Source organism: Pipistrellus hanaki, assembly GCF_964339955.1.
Source record: "Pipistrellus hanaki genome assembly, chromosome: 8".
Classification (NCBI taxonomy): Eukaryota; Metazoa; Chordata; class Mammalia; order Chiroptera; family Vespertilionidae; genus Pipistrellus; species Pipistrellus hanaki.
The window spans coordinates 47,804,543-47,824,604 of record NC_140510.1 but is presented as its reverse complement, the minus strand read 5'-3'; the positions used below and the strand labels follow the sequence as shown (position 1 = coordinate 47,824,604).

The window sequence follows — 20,062 nt, the reverse complement described above, 5'->3', positions numbered from 1 at the left end:
AGTAATAGGAATAAAAATACTCTTTAATTTCCATTTTTTTGTTTTTCTTAGTCCTGTACCAGGTCCATTTCCTCTTCTATTACATCTTCCCAATGGACAAACCATGCCTGTTGCTATTCCTGCATCAATTACAAGTTCTAACGTGCATGTTCCAGCTGCAGTACCAGTAAGTTTGAGATTTAGACTATTTATATTTTTCTTTATAACAAAACTTATCTGTGTAATCAGGAAATAACCTTTGGCTGTTTAATTGGTTTATGAAAATGAATTCAACAAACTATTAGTGGCAAGTAGTATTTCCTCTTTGATATTTATAGTGATAACGTGTACCATCCAAGAAAAACAACTGGATAGAAAACATTTTTTTCATTCTCTAAAAATCTTAGTTGTTTTTCTTGTATTTTTAATACTGAGAACATTATTCCTAGTCAGCCCATTTTAATTTGACTTAGATTTGTAGAATGCAAATATTAACACAGATTTCTATCCTTTGAGAGTTTATTTATAATAGAATACTTGTCAGATAACTCCATGGTATTTCAGATATTGTAGAAATTGTTTATAAAAACACTCTGAATTTTATGGTCAAGTTTGGTTCATAGAATTATTTTTGCTATTCAAGCATGTGAAAATTTAAACAGTCTAAAACAATAGTCTGCCACTTTCCTAATGGGGAAAATAAAAATAAAGTTGTTTGAGGGGCATGTTAATTATATAAAATTTAAAAGATATAGGTAAATATCTAATTATAATACTTAATAATTTAGTGAATATTTAAAAGCACATTATTTAGAATTATGTAAGTTAGAAATAATGCTTTTTTTCCTATTTTCACATTCATAAAACCATTTTATTCAAACTCTACAACTGTGTCTTCAGTATTAAAGTTTGCATCATTAGAATGATGTTTTAAGATATATGGCACAATTTTCAAAAACACATTATTTTCATTTTTACCTAAGAAATTTCAATAAAATACTTTTTAAATTTAGTATTCTCTTTCTGGAAGTGTAATCTCAATTCTTAATACTCATTCATACAATAAAAAGATAGTTTCTTTTTTTACCTTGTAGGTACATATTTCTGATTAGTGCCATATAATCATTTATTGCACAGCTTTAAAAAAATGTTTTTAAAGCCTACCAATAGTAACATCAAACATTTTTGGTGAGAATATTCCCCAGAATATTATTGAGATTAATGTTAAATATTTATTTTTATTAATTCTATCTTTTTTTTTTTTTTACTTTTTTTTAATTAAATTATTATCTGTGTACATATACCATTGCCCCCCACCTCCATACATGCCCTCCCAGTTGGTCCGAAGGTTGTGGGTTATTGTTAAGCTGATTAACATACATGCCCTCCCCAGAGTTTTGTGTCCATTGGTTGTACTTATATGCATGTAATATATAAGTCCTTCGGGTGATCTCTTATATTCATCAGATCTCCCTACCCTCCCCACTGTAATTTGACAGTTTGCTTGTTGCTTCTAAGTGATATTTTAAAGCATTGATAGGAATCATCTTGATTATGTATGTGCTCTTCAAATAGAACTTTGCTGTTCAAATTCATTATTTGAGAGACTTTATAAAGGTCACTACTTCCTCTTTTCTGAGGATATTTTTGAAGGGAAACATTTTTGCCCTGCATTTGAGATTATGTGGTTATCCTATGAAATGTAACTGATTATAGAAACTGAAATGAAAAAGAGGTATATTTAGTTATACAATAATCATTCAGTGTTGATACTAGGTCAAAAACAAAATGGAAAAATCTGTTTTAGGTTGTTAGAGAAATTAGAGGTTATTAGATTCTTTTTTTAATGCAGTATATTAAATAGGCTATTTTTATGTATTTTTAAAAAGCACAATTGTTGAAATTATTTTTCATGTCTATTTGTCATAAGTTTTGACATTTTCTTTCACCTCAGAATGTAAGTGTGACAGATATGTGAGAAGTTTAACTTTGAATACTGTGAGTTATAAGAAGGAACTATTTTTAAAAATTGTGAAAGTTGAAGATTAGAGAAGCAAATGTATTAGAAATTGATAACTTTTTAAAGTAAATCGGGATGTAAGGTCAATAACAATTTAGGTAGAGATATAGTTTCTGATTTGAAGTCTCAAATTACTATAACAGCCATTGTGCAAATAAAGTACAAATCTCATTTTTAATATATTTTCTAGCAATTTTTTAAAATATCTTTTTTATAGCTCGTTCGACCAGTCACCATGGTGCCTAGTGTTCCAGGAATTCCAGGTCCTTCTTCTCCTCAACCAGTACAGTCAGAAGCAAAAATGGTAAACAATATTTTATTCATTCTGCCCATTTCTTGAGCTGATTTTGAAATCTTTTTTTTTTTTGTCTGGTTTCTGCCTGTATCTTTTTAAACAAACTGTCCTCCTAGTGGAGGCTATGGATATTACAGCTGAAACTAGGTCTAATCATCTGAACACAGTGCTGATAAGTGGTTTCAAACAGTGATATACATTTGTGGAACAGTATTGACAAAAATTTTGAAATAGCACACAATTAGTCACCATTGCACCTAATATATAAAGGAAAACCATATTTTTGAGTTTGCTTTAGATACTGAGAAATTATTGTTTAAGGAAGGAACTGCAGATTAGGAGTCAGGAGACATGTGTCTTTATTTTAATCCTAATTCTGTTATTCATTACCATTAACCAAGCCAATTCTACCCTTCATATATCTTAAATTCTATCTAATGTCTTTATTTAAAATGACTTTAAATCCTACTTTATATTATATATAAATGAATTCCCTAAGAGGCTTTGTACATAATCCCTGAAGGATAACAGAGCCAGAATTTTGAATCCTGGCTTTGGCAGAGAACATTGTTTCCTCTTCTCATGTAAGTTGTGAACCTTTGAAGCAAAGGATAGTAAGAGTTAACAAAGTCTGCCCTAACCGATGTGGCTCAGTGGATACAGAGTCGGCCTGTGGATTCAAGGGTCCCAGGTTCGATTCTAGTCAAGGGCATGTACCTTGGTTGCGTGCACATACCAGTAGGGAGTGTGCAGGAGGCAGCTGATCGATGTTTCTCTCTCATTGATGTTTCTAACTCTCTATCCCTCTCTCTTCCTATTTTAATAATATTTAAAATATATATATTTTTAAAGACTTAAGAAAGTCTTAAATGTATATCAATTCATGATGCTCTTTCAGATGATATCTCCAAGAATATTATTTTTCGATCATTCTGCAATTAGATGTGCTCAATGACATCACTGAGCTAACTCAGTGTGTGGTCTATTTTATTAGCTGCCCAGTTCCCTGACGCGGGACCTCAGGACCATGGTAAACCAACTCTATGGTTTGTGAAGTTAGGGTGAAGACAGCAGTTTCTTTGAGCTTGCACAAAGAAAGTGTGGAATTCCATCACAGCTTCAGGAAGAGACCTTGCAGGGCCCATAAGCCAAAGAAGGGAATAGAATATACACCACTCACCTTTACATTATGCCATGATTCCCATAGAATTCCAGAATGAGAATGGAGTGTCTTTCCTTTCCCTCCACAATCAGTTTGCAGGGTAGCCAGCAGCTAGGCTGGTTTTCCAAAATGCTGTATGCATTATCATCATCTTTTTAAATCAGTGTGAATCTCCCTTCTACAGTCTATAATACTTCAGGACAGTTTCTTCTTAACAGCAATTAATGAATGTATTATTAGGAAATCAATAGATAAATAGTTACTAGGCACCTATTATTTGCTTCACTTCAATGTTAGGCACTGTATTAACTATATACATTTATACACATAAAACCATTCTATATTGCAAGGCTTTAAATTTTTTATTGCTAGTCTCCATTAGTGCAAATAATCAATCTGAAATTGTCACGTGATAACTTTATTTAACAATAAAACACACCATCTGATGAACTAAATAGGTGGTTGAGGAGTGTAAAAATTAGTTGGTTATTGATTGTGGTGGGAGAACTTGAAAACCTGAGAGGGAAATGTTTCTCATATCAGCATGTTTAGAGGTCAAAATTTCGGAAAACTAAGATGAATCTTGACTTGATAGCCAAAGAGCTTCACTGGGAATGTTTTTTATTTACAATTTTTACTTTAAACATTTCGTACTAATGAAAATGTTATTATTGAGAACTGAGAATAGAAATGGGAGCTAAAGAGATCATATTGTACATTACATCTAAAAATATTTTTACATATTTAGTGGGCTTCCTTTCTTACAAATTAATTAGAAGGAACAAATCAGATTTAAAGAAAACATGACTTACAAGAGTAGGCCATATTTGCAGAAATTATTCAATTTAGCACTTCCCTAAATAACTTTCTCTATTAAGTCACCAGGAAATTAAATTAATAAGAATAAAAGCATTTTGTGTGCTTGTATATTAAAAAATACCAAAGCTATAATATTCACAGATTTATATATGGAATACAGTCATCAATGAAGGCCCCCAAAATAGCATGGGGAGTCACAGATTGCCCCACTCAAATTTAATGATCCAAATATTTCTTATAGAAATTTTCTAATGTGAAATAGCTATATTTAGATGATTGCCTATTTTAATTGGGATAATAGATGTTTGTCCTTTTGTAATTAAATAAAAAGACTCAGAAATTAGTCTTTCCTTTTTTAAACTTTTCATTATGAGAAATTTCAAACATAGATAAAGTAAACAAGATAATATAATGAATCCCCACATACCCATCACTCACCTTCAATTATTAGCAGTATAACTACTATTTGTATTTTATCCATACCACAGACCACTCCCTACTCCCATTCACTTATTTTTAATAGCCTTTTTTGGTGTAAAATTTACATACATTGGAATGAACTAATTTTAACTGTACAGTTTTGATAAGTGCATTCATGTAACATCCTCATTATAGTATAGACCATTAACCTCTACCCATAAAGTTTATTTTCCTTCCCTATCAGTTCACCTCCCCCAAGTGTTTTGATATTTGTCACCAGCAGATGAGTGTATTATAGTTTGCTTCTTTTTATTGCAGTTAGTATCCATTGTATAAATAGAATATGCCACAGTTGTTTATCTGTTCTCTTGTTGATGGACACTTGAATGACCTTTAGTGTTTAGCTACTGTGACTAAAACTACTGTACACATTTTTATATAACTTTTTGGGGATGTATATTTTCATTTGGTCTTTCTACCAAAGAGTAGACAGGTATTCATTTAACTTTATGAGAAACTGCCAGAGCTTTTTCCAGAGGTTTACATTCTCATAAGCAATGTATGGGAATGCCAGTTGTTCCCACTTTTTTCCAACATTTAGTTTTGTTATTATATTCCTTGTAGACTTTCTATGATGGTATAGCAGAATCTTGCAGTTTTTATTTGCATCCAGTATGACTAGACTTAATTGTGATATATTGTGCCCATTTTTAAATTGGGTTACTTGTCTTTTGTTGTGTTTATGAATTCTTTCTATGTATATCAGATACAAATTTTTTACAAATAATTCTTAGTCTGTAGCTTGCCTTTTCTTAGTATATTTGTACTATTATTTTATTTAATATATTTTTATTGATTTCAGAGAGGAAGGGAGAAGGAGAGAGAGATAGAAAAACATCAATGACAAAGAATTGTTGATTGGCTGCCTCCTGCACACTCCCTACTGGGGATTGAGCCCACAACCTGGGCATGTGCCCTGACTGGGAATCTTAACTGTGACCTCCTGAACGCTCAACCACTGAGCAACACCAGCTGGGCTATTTGTACTTATTGGTTGCTACAGTTATCTAGTATTTCCTTTCACCTACTTAATTGGTTTAAGTTTGCTTATCTTTATTAGCTTCTTAAAGTAGAAACTTAGATTATTGCTTTAAATATTTCTATCTTTTAATATATGCATTTAAAACTACCATTTTCCTCTGCGCAGAAATTTGATACTCCATATTTTAATTATTCATTTTCTAATTTCCCTTGTGATTTCTTCTTTGAGCTATGGGTTATTTAAAAGTGAACTGTATAAATGGATTTACACAGTATTGACTATTGTGTCTGTCTTGCTTCAGCATAGTGCTTTTGAGACTTACTGATTGTTGTGTATTTCATTCTCTTTATTGCCGAGTTATATTTCATTATATGAATATATCATAATTTGTTTATCCACTCACCTGTTGATGAACATTTGGGTTGTTTTTGGTGTTTAGATATTATGAGTTAATCTGCTATGAACATTCTTGCACAAGAATTTGTGGAGAAATATGTCTTTTCTTCGGTAAATATCCACTGTGGAGTTTTACTGTTTTTATCTGCATGACTAGAATGATACTAGCTGAACCAATTATTTGCTTTTTAAAATATAAAAAGTAAGGCTCTTTTGACAAAAATGACTCTAATGTTACTATAAAGAAAATTGTTTCAAAACATCGGGATACTTTTAGCTATTTATCTTTATCATTTACTTATTTAACAAATATTTATTAAAGTCCCATGTGACAGTTGGGGAAATTTTAATATGATCTGAGTATTAGATGATATTAAGGACTTGCTGTTAATTTTGTTAGAGCATTAATGCCATATGGTGATTATGATTATTTTTTTAATCTCCAGGCATACTGATATGTGGTGAAATGGAGACAGACAGGAAATTATATAATTTCTGGCAGTAGAAAACAGAACAATGTGATAGAACAGTGTTTACAAACTAGAGGTATATTGGACGTATTGGGTTCAAAGTTATATTTTGCTTGATCTGAGTGTGAAAACTTTTCATTTGTTACTAATTTTTCACTATTTCCACATGAAAATCTAGGTTTCTGGCATCTCTTGAAAACTCAATCTGCATTTCTTTTTCTTTTTTTAAGTTTTAAGAATTTAATAGTCCTGTATAAGATGTATTTATCTAATCAACTAGATTTCTATTTAAGCCCTTTTTCTAATAAGATATTTCTCTCATTCCTTTTTTTTCTATTTTAATACTTTTAATCTATTTATATAAATTCTATATCAGGTAAAACTAATCTATGATGAAAAGATATCAGAATAGTGGGAAGGAACATGAGAGAATCTTCTGGGGTGTGGCTTTGGTTACACAAAGTTTGTACATTTGTGGAAACACTGAGTGGTACACTAACAATTTGTGCATGTTTTTATATCTATATTTCAGCCTCAGAGAATGTTAAATATTTAGTTGAATATGTACTGATTTTTGCTACTTACTTAAAATACACCAAAAAATAAGTTGACTTTATGAATGATGAATAGAGAGATGGGTTTGTGAACAGCTATGTGATAAAGCAATATAGTAAAATGTCCATAGATTGTAGTGCTGGGTTTGCAGCTGTTTATTGAATGATTTTTCTATTTTAGATGTATAAAAATGCATATAATATTTTATAATAAAATGTTGAGAAAGACTCCCTAGTGTTTCTCAAAAGACAGGGAAGCAAGGGGACTAGCCTGAGGATATATATGACAGACTTTCTGAGATACTTGCTGATCTGCCTCTCTAGTTAATTTTGGATGAACTGACCTCTACTCCCAGTTCTTGTGTAAACTGGTAGCTTCTTGACAATATCAGCGGGCATCTGCTTTTGGATCTCGGTCTCTTTCATTTTCATAATGCTCCTTGTCTATATTAGAATAAGTGGAATTGGAAGCAGAATGAGAAGTAAGACTTTATTTTCCAAGGTTTACAAACAACAATGATTATTTAGAAGAAAATATTTGTTACCTATCCTTGAACCTCAGGTACCTATTTGGCTTATAACTTTCTCTTTAAATTATCTCAGTTGATCTTATCATGCTTTTATCTCAATCTTCATAACTGTAATAGGTGTTATCCTATAAAATAAAAGGACAGCCACCACAAGGGTAATGACCAGAGACCAGAACTACCACAGCCCCTTGCCGGGCTGGCCCGGCCACCAAGCAAGTGGTTCGAGGCAATCAGGCAGGTAGGCAGAGTGGTTAGTGGCAATCAGTTAGGCAGGCCAGCAGTTAGAGGCAGTCAGGTAGACAGCAGTTAGAGCCAATCAGCCCTTGCTGGGCTGGCCCCACCCCCAAGCAAGTGGTTAGGGGCTATCAGGTAGGCAAGCAAGTGGTTAGGGGTGATCAGATAGCCTGGCGAACAGTTAATCCCCAGGGGAAAAAAAAAAAAAAAGGAAGACATAGGCCACTGGCAGCGACTCTGCCAGGGTGTGGCTGGCCAGCGAACACTCTGCAAAGGGAGGCCCAGGCCAGCCAAGCCATCGCACCCTACACCTGTGGCCTGCAGAGGTAGGCCACCTGTGGCAAGGAAGTCGGGGGCAGCACTGCACAGATGGCAAGCAGTGGCAGTGGTGGGTGTGGGGCCAGCTGCTTATAGCCAGGGGAAGGAAAGCCCCAATAGGCCCTGATCTCAAGCCAGGGAGGGACCCTACCTGTGGGGTCCTGGATTGTGAGATGGTGCAGACTGGGCTGAGGGATTGCCCCGCCCCTCCCCCCCCCCCCCCCCCGCCCCAAGTGCAAGAATTTTCATGCACTGGGCCTCTCGTTTATATGTATAAAAGGATAATATGCAAAGTGTCCCTCTGGAGTTCGACTGGGAAAACAGAAATTCAGTTGCTTGCTGTGACATGCACTGACCACCAGGAGGGGGCGCAGAACATGTCAGGAGACGAGCAGTGGCCGCAGGGTGCTGAGGAAGTGAAGAAAGGAGGAGGTGGGGAAGTGGGGGGAACCGCGTGGTGGTGGCACAGGTTCCGAGGGAAGGAGGAGGCAGGAGGCTTGGAACCTAATTGGCCCTGATCAGCAGCCAGGCCTAGGGACCCTCCATGCACGAATTTTGTGCACCAGGCCTCTATTTTAAAGCTTTTCTTTTATGTTTTTTATTTATTAACTAGAGGCCTGGTGCATGAAAATTCATGCACTTGGTTTGGGGGGTTCCTCAGCCCAGTCTGCCTCCTTCTCACAGTCTGGGAATTCTCAGGAGCGGAAGGTGACCAGGCAATCAGAGGAAGGCAATGCTCCATCATACCTCTGCTGCTGCCACTGCTGGCTGCCGCCATCCAATGCTTGCCTGCACCTCGGGCTGGCCCCGGGGGGCTGAGGGACTGGAGACTTCGGAGGCAGGCGGGCAGGGCGGGTCCAGCCTTGCCACATGCCTGCCAGCCCAGTGGAGCTGAGGGGACTGAGTGCTGCCATCTTGTGGCTGTGTGGGCTCACCCATCTTTGAGGGTGGGGCAACTATTAGCATATTCCCTCCTTATTGTCTGTGGGTACCGCCATCTTTGTGATGGTGTGAGGGTCAATTAGCATATTCCCTCTTTATTAGATAGGATATTTTAATTACTGTGCTTTGATATATTTGTCCTTTGCTTCCATTTTCTAATATATCATAGCTTTCTGGTTAGTTTGTGAAAACAATAGATATTTCCATGCTATTCAGGTAACATGAACAGGTAACAAAATACCAATTGCCTGGAATGCTAAAGGAATTCTGATTAATTGCGTTTATTTTATTGTGCAGAAATTATTTCACACTTCACTATTGGTTTGATACTTTTATCAAATATTATTAGTCTGTTTACCCTGTCTTAGTAACATAGAATAAACATTATTCAGTATCTGTTTAAGAACTTTCTGTGCTTATATGTCATTATCATCAACATCAACTATACTTACATATGGTTAGCAGGACTAATGAATATACCAGCCTGAGGGATTAACCAGAAATAGTTTGTTTTTATATATTAATTCATGTTTATATATTTTGCTTCAGTCTCATTTAACAGCTATTTCTGTCCATTATTATTTATTTAACAAATATTTCTTGGTTATCAGGAAATTCAGGTATGATCTGACATTTTGAGATTATTTATTTATTCATTTATTTACTTACTGGAGGCCCAGTGCACGAAATTCATGCATGGGGGCCAGGGAGTCCCTCAGCCCAGCCTACCCTCTCCATTCTGGGACCCCTCAGGGTTTAAAGCGGCAGTTGGATATCCCTCTCACAATCCAAGACTGCTGGCTCCTAACCACTCGCCTTCCTTCCTGCCTGATTGCCCCTAATCGCTTTTGCCTGCCAGCCTGATCCACCCCCTCTTGCCTCCCTGCTGGCCTGATTGATGTCATACTGCTCCCCTGCCTGCATGATTGACACCTAACTGCTCCCCTGCTGACCCGATCACCCCCAACTGCCCTCCCCTGCAGGCCTGGTCACCCCCAACTCCCCTCCCCTGCTGGCCATCTTGTTATAACGTCGGGCGGCCATCTTCTGGTGGCCATCTTCTGGCAGTCATCTTGTGATGACATAGCGGCCATCTTTTGACATGAAGGTGTGAGGGTCAGTTTGCATGTTACTTCTTTATTATGTAGGATAGTTAAGGATTCTGTTGTGGGGCCCTTATTTTCAGAAGCCTAGTGCTTATAGGAAGATATTATGCATTGTGTTTGTGTACACTATAAATATTGACATGAGATCCTCCTTTTCTGCTGAAGAAATTTCTTCAGAGCAAACACTTTTTAAAATTTATTTAAGAACTCTAAAATAAAATTTTGGAAAAGAGTGGTAAAAACAAATGTAGGCGGTGGGGGGGGCACAGAGACAAGATTATCTAGTACTTTTTTAAACTACACAAAAATTTATAGGACCTATTTTCTACAAAATTGCACTGTATCTTACCAAATTTAGGTATAAGGATTTTGTTTGTCATTAAACACACAAACCCTATTTGCTATCTTTGTTACCCTTCTGTTAGAACAATTTTCTTATGTAATATTTGTAATAGAAAAGTAAATCTTCTGAATGTTAATCATCTAGTTTTGTTTAAGATGTGGTAAGGTACTTAAGTGGTATTCTCCAGAATCATTCCTTTAAGATTTGTGTGACAAACTGAGAAATACCTTTAAACACAGGGGGTAGCCAGTAGGCTTTCTGCAGGGGGTTTCTACTGAGAGCTGACAGAGGGCATCTTGGCAAATGTTCAGAAACGTACATTAACTTAGTTAGGCCCTGCATGGAACCTCATGTTCAGCAGAATTCTTCTGACCTGCCTCTGCATGCCAAGCTAATCAGCAAACACCTAATGAGCCTGCTCCAAAGAAGCAGACTCTCTCCCATCCTACTTCATTTTCATATGTTCTCTGGGGGAGGGGAGACAAGACTTCAGGAGGACTGATGATGCTGCAAAGACCACAATAATGATAATTAACTTGCTGAATTTAGAAGATTATGCTGTTAATTAGTTGCAAAATAAAGATAAGTAATAGAGCAGCAGATGGTAGGATAACACCCAGGAGAAGGAGGGTTATTACTCTGATGAGCTTTTGTGGCACATATGAAATATGGATCTGACTTTTTCATAAATTGTTTCTAGAGAACATTATGTGTTGTGTTTTTTTGGGTTTTTTTTGTACTATGATGGAGTAGTTTGTTCCTACTAAGTTCTGACAGATGTGATAAAAACTTTTTTCAATAATACAACATATAACATAGAATTTGAATAGCAGATTACCCCTTAAAGTGAATGTCAGATACATCATCAGCAAAACAATCTATCTCAGACTATCTCTCTAGGAAAAACATTTTTAATATAGTAGTTGAATTTTACATCACTAAAAACTAATTCTAAACATTAAAGCTTTAGTCTGCTTAGAATTATAGTAATAAAGATATTTTCATTTTCTTCTAAACAAGGTATATATCTTTAGTTTAAAATTAAAATTATGTCAGTGTTTTATTGTACATGTTGGAAAATATAGACTTTTAAATATTTAATTTCATTGAGTTTTATTATCTTAAATTTTTTGTGAGAAATTTTGATCTTAGCAATGGGTTGACCAATGTCTGATTTCTTATTGAATCCTGATATGCATAGAATACTAAATATTAGACAAAAACTCTAGTTTGGAAAACTTTTGTTTAAAATATGTTTAATGAACTAGGAGTCAACAGACAATTCCTTATCCTGGCTCTGCTTCTACCTCAGTCTATGATTCTGGGAATTAACTTCACTCTTGGGCCTTCATTTATCTGTAGGATGGTGATTGGACTAATTGATGTCCAATATCTCTGCTAGCTCTAAAATTATATTATAAAATAAATATTCATTATATTTATATTTTTAAATTAATTTTTGAACCAAAGTATTAGTTCTTTAAACTGTCTCTAGCAAATATAGATATAGATATATAGATGATATATTAATATATAGATTGTAGATATACTAATACAGTTGTAAAATTTATATGAATCATATTTGGTGACAACATTTTTACCTAACCCATTCTATCAATATTATTTTTAGTTTACATGTATATTTACTGCTGTTTTAAAAAGTCTGCATTTTAGAGCAGTGTTAATTAACCCTTGAAAATCTTTTTATAAATTTTATACTCAGTGGCACACTCTCCAAGTCAGACTCATTGTAATCAATGTAACAGCATGAAGCAAACATTAGAGTTTCTGCACTGGATGAGTACTGTATACCCTAGGGCAGTCAAGAGAGGATAATGAATGAATACTGATGCTGTTCTAAATGCTCAATAAGGTAGTTACTTGCCCTACTAAAGATTATTCAAGAGAGTGATGTTTATGTACTTCAGAGTCTCCTATGTGCAGTTACTATATTTCATTAATTCTAAGAGTTAAGCTCTTCTCTATAAAACTTTAAATGCTCTTCAATCTTGTTTTCTACCTAAGGACTTATAAAAATACATGATTTTACCAAGTTTTACATCTCAACAGCTACTTATATTTATATCCAGAAATGAAAGCCGTAATCTAACACTAGACTGGGCACTGTTTATTGTATTTTGATATCTAATATTCTTTTGTTAAAAGATATAATTATGCAGCGTGTCCACCTCCCCAGATTCTCCTCCTTTGTTATGTTTATATAACCCACACTTTTAAACTCCTATCTTTCTACTTTTAATTCTTTGAACCAAAACCGGTTTGGCTCAGTGGATAAAGCTTCGGCCTGCGGACTGAACGGTCCCAGGTTCGATTCAGATCAAGGGCATTTACCTTGGTTGTGGGCACATCCCCAGTAGGGGGTATGCAAGAAGCAGCTGATCGATGTTTCTCTCACATTGATGTTTCTAACTCTCTATCCTTCTCCCTTCCTCTCTGTAAAAAATCAGTAAAATATATTTTTTAAAAATATTCTTTGACCATTTAGCCTAAGCATTCCTACCTGATTATAGCCAATACTCCTTTGGACACTTATTGATTTTAGTTTTAATACATCCACTTCCACATTATCCCAAGTTTCTGTATCTTAGTGACTAATGTGGTTGTTTCTGCTTGTTTAAGAATGAAGAAAATTAAGGGATGAACTAAGAATTTTACGTTATCTGAATTCTGAAAGATGTAGTGTATTTACATAATAAAATATGTCTGATGCTAAACCAGTGCTAAAGATGACCCCTAAGTTCATTTTTCCTAAGTACATTGTGAAAATACAAAAGTTTAGGAATTCTCCTGGCTCTTTGGCATCACCACTCACACATTTATGCTAAGAAAATAGAGGCTATTTTTTAAGAAATAAGGAAGCAGACATTAGAGAAATTCTTTTATTAGTAAGGTACTTTTACATATTATACTTAATCTTTACCTTAACCCTACAAGGAAGTTACCATTATTCATTCCCAGTTTTACAGATAAGGAAATTGAGACTCAAAGATTAAAGGATTTGTTCAGAGTCACAGATAGTTTGAGGCAGAATTAAATTCTGAAAATTGTCTTCTAGCTGTATAACATGTATACAAATATGTATATAGCATACAGTATGTATAGTAACCAGTGAAGATACTGTGACTTTACATATTGTAGTGCTTTTAGCAGTTCATAAAGAAGTACTCTGTCAGAAAGGAAGGGAGAAACCTACCTGATCCTTAGGTAGTGTGGCTTTAGCAGTTGCAATATCAGACTTGGCAATTCTAATATTTTGTGGTTGTCTTTTGAAGCAGTAAGCCTTCCAACCTCATATATATATTTTATTGATTTCAGAGAGGAAGGAAGAGGGAGAGAGATATAGAAGCATCAGTGATAAAAGAGAATCATTGAGTGGATGCCTCCTGCACACCCCACACTGGGAATTGAGCCCACAATCTGGGCATGTTCCCTGATCAGGAATTGAACCATGACCTCTTGGTTCATAGGTTGACGTTCAGCCACTGAGCCACACCAGTTGGGCCAGCCTCAGATTTTACTTCTTGATCATTCCTTGTGTGTTTGTTGTTTGTTTGTTTGTTTGTTTGTTTGTTTGAAGACAAATCCAGGATTTGAACTAGCTTAATGGCTGTGTGATTTTGGGCAAATGATCAGGTTTCCTAATCTGTCCTATTAGAAACTCATTGGAGCTGAAACCGGTTTGGCTTAGTGTAGGGGTGTCGAACTCAATCAGAGAAGGGGCCAAAATCTAAAATCCAGCCTAAATCGCGGGCCGAATGGTTTACCGAACAGTCATAAACTGACAGTGTCATAAACTGACAGCGGAGTGCAGTGATGACAGCGTGGTGCGGGCCACATTGCAAGGCCTGGCGGGCTGGATTTGGCCCGTGGGCCTTGTGTTTGGCACATGTGGTAGTGGATAGAGGGTCAGCCTCTGGACTGAAGGGTCCCAGGTTCAATTCTGGTCAAGGGCATGTACCTTGGTTGTGGGCACATCCCTAGTAGGGGGCGTGTAAGAGGCAGCTGATTGATGAGTCTCTCATTGATATTTCTATCTCTCTTCCTCTCTGTAAAAAATCAATAAAATATATATTTTAAAAAATAAAATCAATAAGAATATATATAAAAAAGAAACTCATTGGACACAACATGAATGGATCTCAAGTACATTATGCTAAAGGAAAGCTGGATTCAATTCCATTTACATGGTAGTCTGAGAAAGTTTTGGGGATCAGAAAACAGATTAGTGGTTTTCAGAGGCTGGGTATGTGAGGGGAGAATGACAGGAAAGGAATATGAGGGAAGTTTGGGAGATAATAGAACTGTACTGTATTCTGACTGTAGAGGGTGTTTGTTAAAACTTAAAACTGTACATCAAAATGAGTTCATTTTATTTTAAGTAACATATTCCTCAGTAAAACTTTTTTTTAACCTGCTGACTTTGTTCTTTAAATCATACTCAGAATCCACAATGATTAGTAGTAAAGAAAAAATGTCCACTAACCAGTTGTCCAGGTGTAATTAATTGGCTAGTGGAAATTTTCTTAATCTTTTCATATATGCTTCAGTTTTTAAGGGATCTGGATCATTTATAGAAGGTAAGATATGCATATATGAAAATAAAGAAACTTCAAATTTTTGAATAGTCAAATTTTCTAAATTGTTCTTAATTGGCGTGAATAAAATTATTACTAGAATAATTTATTTGGGAGCCTTTTTCAAAAGTTCTTCTCCCTTACTCACCCCTTTCTGCTATATCCAGGGAAGGAAGAGAGAAAGATTATCAAGAATCTGTTTTAGCATGTAACATCCAAGCAGTTACTTCTAGGAAGTTTGGGTAGCACTGGATAAATTGCAACACACTTCTCATATCGATATCTGTAGCCTCTCTCCTAAAATTTGCACCTGAGTATGGATCTTAGGAAAATGTAATAAACACATTTCTCTATCAAATGTTGTAAGAAAACTTTATTTTGGGTTCAAGGACTATATCTGTTATTAAGAATATTATCAGCAATAATAGTTACAGGTCTCCCATGTTCCTGAGGTCTCTTTCATCACTAAGATATATAATTTAATTATATTATGCTAATTATTTCAAATTTACAGATCATAACAATAAAATTACCCAAAAAAATTATGTCCTTCTCACCAAAGAAACCAATTTCTGTTTATTAGCAAATGTGTTTTTCACCTATGATGCATATCAGTAATGTACCAGCTACTAAAAGGAATGCAAATAAATATAAGGCAGCCTCTGCTCTTAAAATGCTTGGGGAGATAATATATTCACATGGGACACATTTTTGCTGATAGGATAATAAACTTGATTCAAATTGTGTCTTTATAAAGAGGTAGCCATAAATGTCTAGGGCCTCATTCTAACACTAGATCTGCCCCACTCTGATAGTGGGTCAGGTTCAGTCCAGTTAACTAGTGGAAGAGATAAACTCAGAAGTAGATCTGTTTACTGGAGACTGGGAAGACCTAACTAAGGGAGGCAAAACCAGCTGTAGGTTCTCAGAGGAGGTTTATCCTGACAGATAATGTACTGGCCTAAAAAAAAAAAAAAAAAGCAACATCAAGTCATTGTCGAAGTAAGCACTGACAATAGACTTGCTTGCAGAGATCAGATGGCCCATATCTGGAAAAGAAAAGATTTTGGTCTAAGAATCTAAGAACCTGAGAATATTGGGATATGGGATACAGTAATGGGGTGGGGGAAATAGGTGAAAGTGTACGTAATTAACTTCTGTTGTTTATTTATTTTTTAAATATATTTTATTGATTTTCCACAGAGAGGAAGAGAGAGGGATAGAGAGCTAGAAACGTCAATGAGAGTGAAACATCGACCAGCTGCCTCCTGCACACCCCCCACTGGGGATATGCCCTCAACCAATGTATTATACATGCCCTTGACCGGAATCGAACCTGGGACCTTTCAGTCCGCAGACCGACGCTCTATCCACTGAGCCAAACCGGTCTCGGCCTGTTGTTTATTTTATTAGTTGAACGGTTATTTTCAGTCAGCAGTGTTTTAAATTTTCACTCTTTCTCAAAATTGATTAGGAACAAGAAAGTTCAGAATTCTCTAGTAGTACTAGACAAAAAGACTCAGGGAAGCTTTCCAAAGGTCCTTTTGTTTATCTTATTGATATTTATAATGATCTTAGGAATATAATGAATTATGATAAATCAAAGCTAATTTTGAAGTTGAATGAATTTATGCTTTCCTTTATAAATTTCTCTTTTGTTTAACCAAAGAGTATTTCAAGAGTTGGATTTGGGTGGAAAGTAGAGAATTTTTAAAGAATTTGTGTTTGCATTTCAGAGATTAAAAGCTGCTTTGACCCAGCAACATCCTCCTGTGACCAATGGCGATACTGTAAAGGGTCACAGTAGCGGATTGGTTAGGACTCAATCAGAGGAATCTCGACCACAGTCATTACAACAGCCAGCCACATCCACTACAGAAACTCCGGTAGGTGTGTTGTTTTTATCTTGCAGCACTCTTATTATCCTTAAAAAGGCAAAGACAGTGTAACTTAAATGACTATATGCTTCGAAAAAAAATATTTCTGGTTATATTGTTATTCCAAAAGTATATGAGAAGTCTTAGATAAAGGTAGTTCATATATTAAATAAAGTCAGTCCAGTCCATCAGTCCATCGAGCAGTTATTACTGCATAGAACACCCTATATGTATGTAGGTCTGACATGGCACAATATCCATCAGTACTTTTAAGGAAACATATTTGCTGTTGATTATATTCAAGTAATGTATATATATGTATTACATTGCTCACATAGATGAAACAATTATTTAAAATTTTGGAAACATCACGAAAGGAAAAGATATGCCATATAGCAGTCGTTTGTACTAGAGGCCCTTTTTACTCCTTTCTAGTTCTGGACTGCCTGTTAGGTGATTGATATTTCTGTATGTCTACAGTATATTTCTATACTGTAAAGGGTTGCTGTATTTCTGTTAAATGTTTCAGAACTCAAGAAGAGCTTTTATCTTCTCTACTTAAAGAATGTTAGCATTGGCATTAAAAAGTAGAACTTTCTTTCCATTTAAAGAAACACGGGTAAACAGCAAGTTTTAGAATGCCTCCTAAGCATAGGTGTTTAGATAATTACATTTTATCTTTATGAAACTTACAACAAAGTGGAATGTAGTTGTGGTTGTCATCCACTAAACAACTTTACTAAATGTCCGAGAGAGGGAAAGTAAATAAGTGTGTTTTAATGTCATAATTCAGTGGTAAGCAAGCTGGCCCACCTGCCAAATGAACCCCAGTGCTATTTTTTTGTATGGTCTGCAAGCTAATTATGGTTTTTACATCTTTAAAAGTTTATTGAAAAGAAATGAATACGTTATTTTCTTATACTACCTATAGTTTCCATGAATCTAACTTTTTATATCTTTACATTTTATTACTTTAAATTAAAGCTCCACTGCTATATCTCTAGTTTCTAGAATAGTTTAATTTTTTTTTTTTTAATGAAGTGGAATGAATGAATCAGTGAAAGAAGGGAGAGAAGAAGGTACATATTCTTCTAATTAGCCTCAAGTTCTTGTTAGGTGTAAAAATATAACAAATGTAAATGGTAGCTTTCACATATCATAATCGGATTTAGCCTTTGCTGTAATAACTGAGTTGTCAATTTAAAAAAAAACAAAAAAACTGGCTGAAACCGGTTTGGCTCAGTGGATAGAGCGTCGGCCTGCGGACTGATAGGTCCCGGGTTCGATTTCGGTCAAGGGCATGTACCTTGGTTGTGGGCACATACCCAGTAGGGGATGTGCAAGAGGCAGCTGATCAATGTCTCTCTCATCGATGTTTCTAACTCTCTATCCCTCTCTCTTCCTCTCTGTAAAAAATCAATAAAACATATTTTTTAAAAAACTGTTCTTTCTTATTGAGTCAAATGAGTAAAAATAAGTAAAAAAAAAACAAACCCTGCTGTAAGTTACAAGGGTGAAGTAAAGAAAATATTTCAAGGTTGCCTTTCTTGAAGCCAGCCATAGAAATATTTTTATAAAAGATTAACTTGGAATCATGTACATAAAATAAGTAAACTAATACTTGATCTTTATTATTATAATTAAAATACAGTACAAATGGAATAACCCTTAAAATTTTCAATGCTAGTTATTTGGAAAAGGAATTAAATCATACCATTGTATTTTTTGGAGTTCATAGGATGAGAAGTAGTTTGGTGGTTTTCTTGCAAAACTTATCTTGATCTTATATATAAAATTTTTGCTTATTATATAGTAAGAAAATTGAAGTTTTATTTGTTTACACAGTTTTAAAATATAATTAATTGTAGGTAAAGATTGTTTTCAGACTTCTTTGGATCATGGGCCTATGGCCACAAAGTGACTGTTTGCTCTGCACTATTTCCAAGAGTTCATTTCCTGTTTTTTTATTCAAGTGTTCTGTGGTACAATTTTGGGATTTGTAAGAGGGTTGAAGTTATTTATTGCTCTGTAGTGCTAGACACTAGACAATATCATTAGCAAGTGAAGATTTCTGTCTCTCACTGATCTGAAATAACCATGCCAATCCGTTGAGGAGTCGGGGGATAAATTAAAATGAAAATCTGGACTCCTATGGGATACTGCCCATCAGGAAAATAAGCATTAATGAACCTGACCCTTAGAAAAAGACTTCCCCTAAATTCCAAAACCTGAAGAAAAGCTGAGTAGAGTCCTATGCCATTAACAATGTTTTAGTGATGGACTGCATATATGGTGGTGGATCTATAAGATCACAATATATGCTTATAGCAAACCTATGATGGAAAAGGGGGTGTGGGGAGAGACAAGGAAACTATCATAGACATATTTCTGAAAAGAGTGACACTTCCTCAAGAAGAACCTCAGGTACGCCCTTCAGGAGGCATTTTTGTCATAGGAGATGACAACTCCACGGGTGTTATTGCCCCTGAAGACCTTCCAGTGGGACAAGATGTGGAAGTAGATGGCAGTGAGGTGGTGTAAAAGTCTACAGTAGTGTACCATAGTGTCCTAGGCCTTCACATCCACTCACCAGTCACTCACTGACACACCCACAGCAACTTCCAGTCCTGCAAGCTCCATTTATGGTAAATGCCCAATGCAGGTGTGCCATTTTTTTATTCTCTATTTTTATTGTATCTTTTCTATGTTCAGATACACAAATGCCATGTGTTAAAATTGTCTATTGTATTCAGTATAGTAACATGCTGTCCAGGCTTGTAGCCTAGGAGCAGTAAGCTATATCATGTGGCCTAGGTATGTAGTAGTCTGTACCATCTAAGTTTGAGTAAGTACACTCTGTGATGTTCCCACAACAAGGAAATTGCCTAACAATGCATTTCTCAGACTGCATCCCCGGCACTGAGAGTCACCGGACTGTATACCAAAGAAGGTACATTGAT

The 20,062-nt window shown here is 35.4% G+C and overlaps 1 protein-coding gene across 2 annotated transcripts in view; it reads left to right on the top strand.

Moving 5' to 3' along the window:
* ATF2 (activating transcription factor 2) overlaps window positions 1-20,062 on the top strand; it is a 74,991-nt gene that overhangs the window by 37,648 nt on the left and 17,281 nt on the right. For both annotated transcript variants that reach the window (XM_084892660.1, XM_084892659.1), the window contains 3 exons: window positions 52-166; window positions 2,217-2,303; window positions 16,962-17,111. In XM_084892660.1, coding sequence (XP_084748786.1) covers window positions 52-166; window positions 2,217-2,303; window positions 16,962-17,111 — 352 coding nt within the window. The remainder of the gene's footprint in view (window positions 1-51; window positions 167-2,216; window positions 2,304-16,961; window positions 17,112-20,062) is intronic.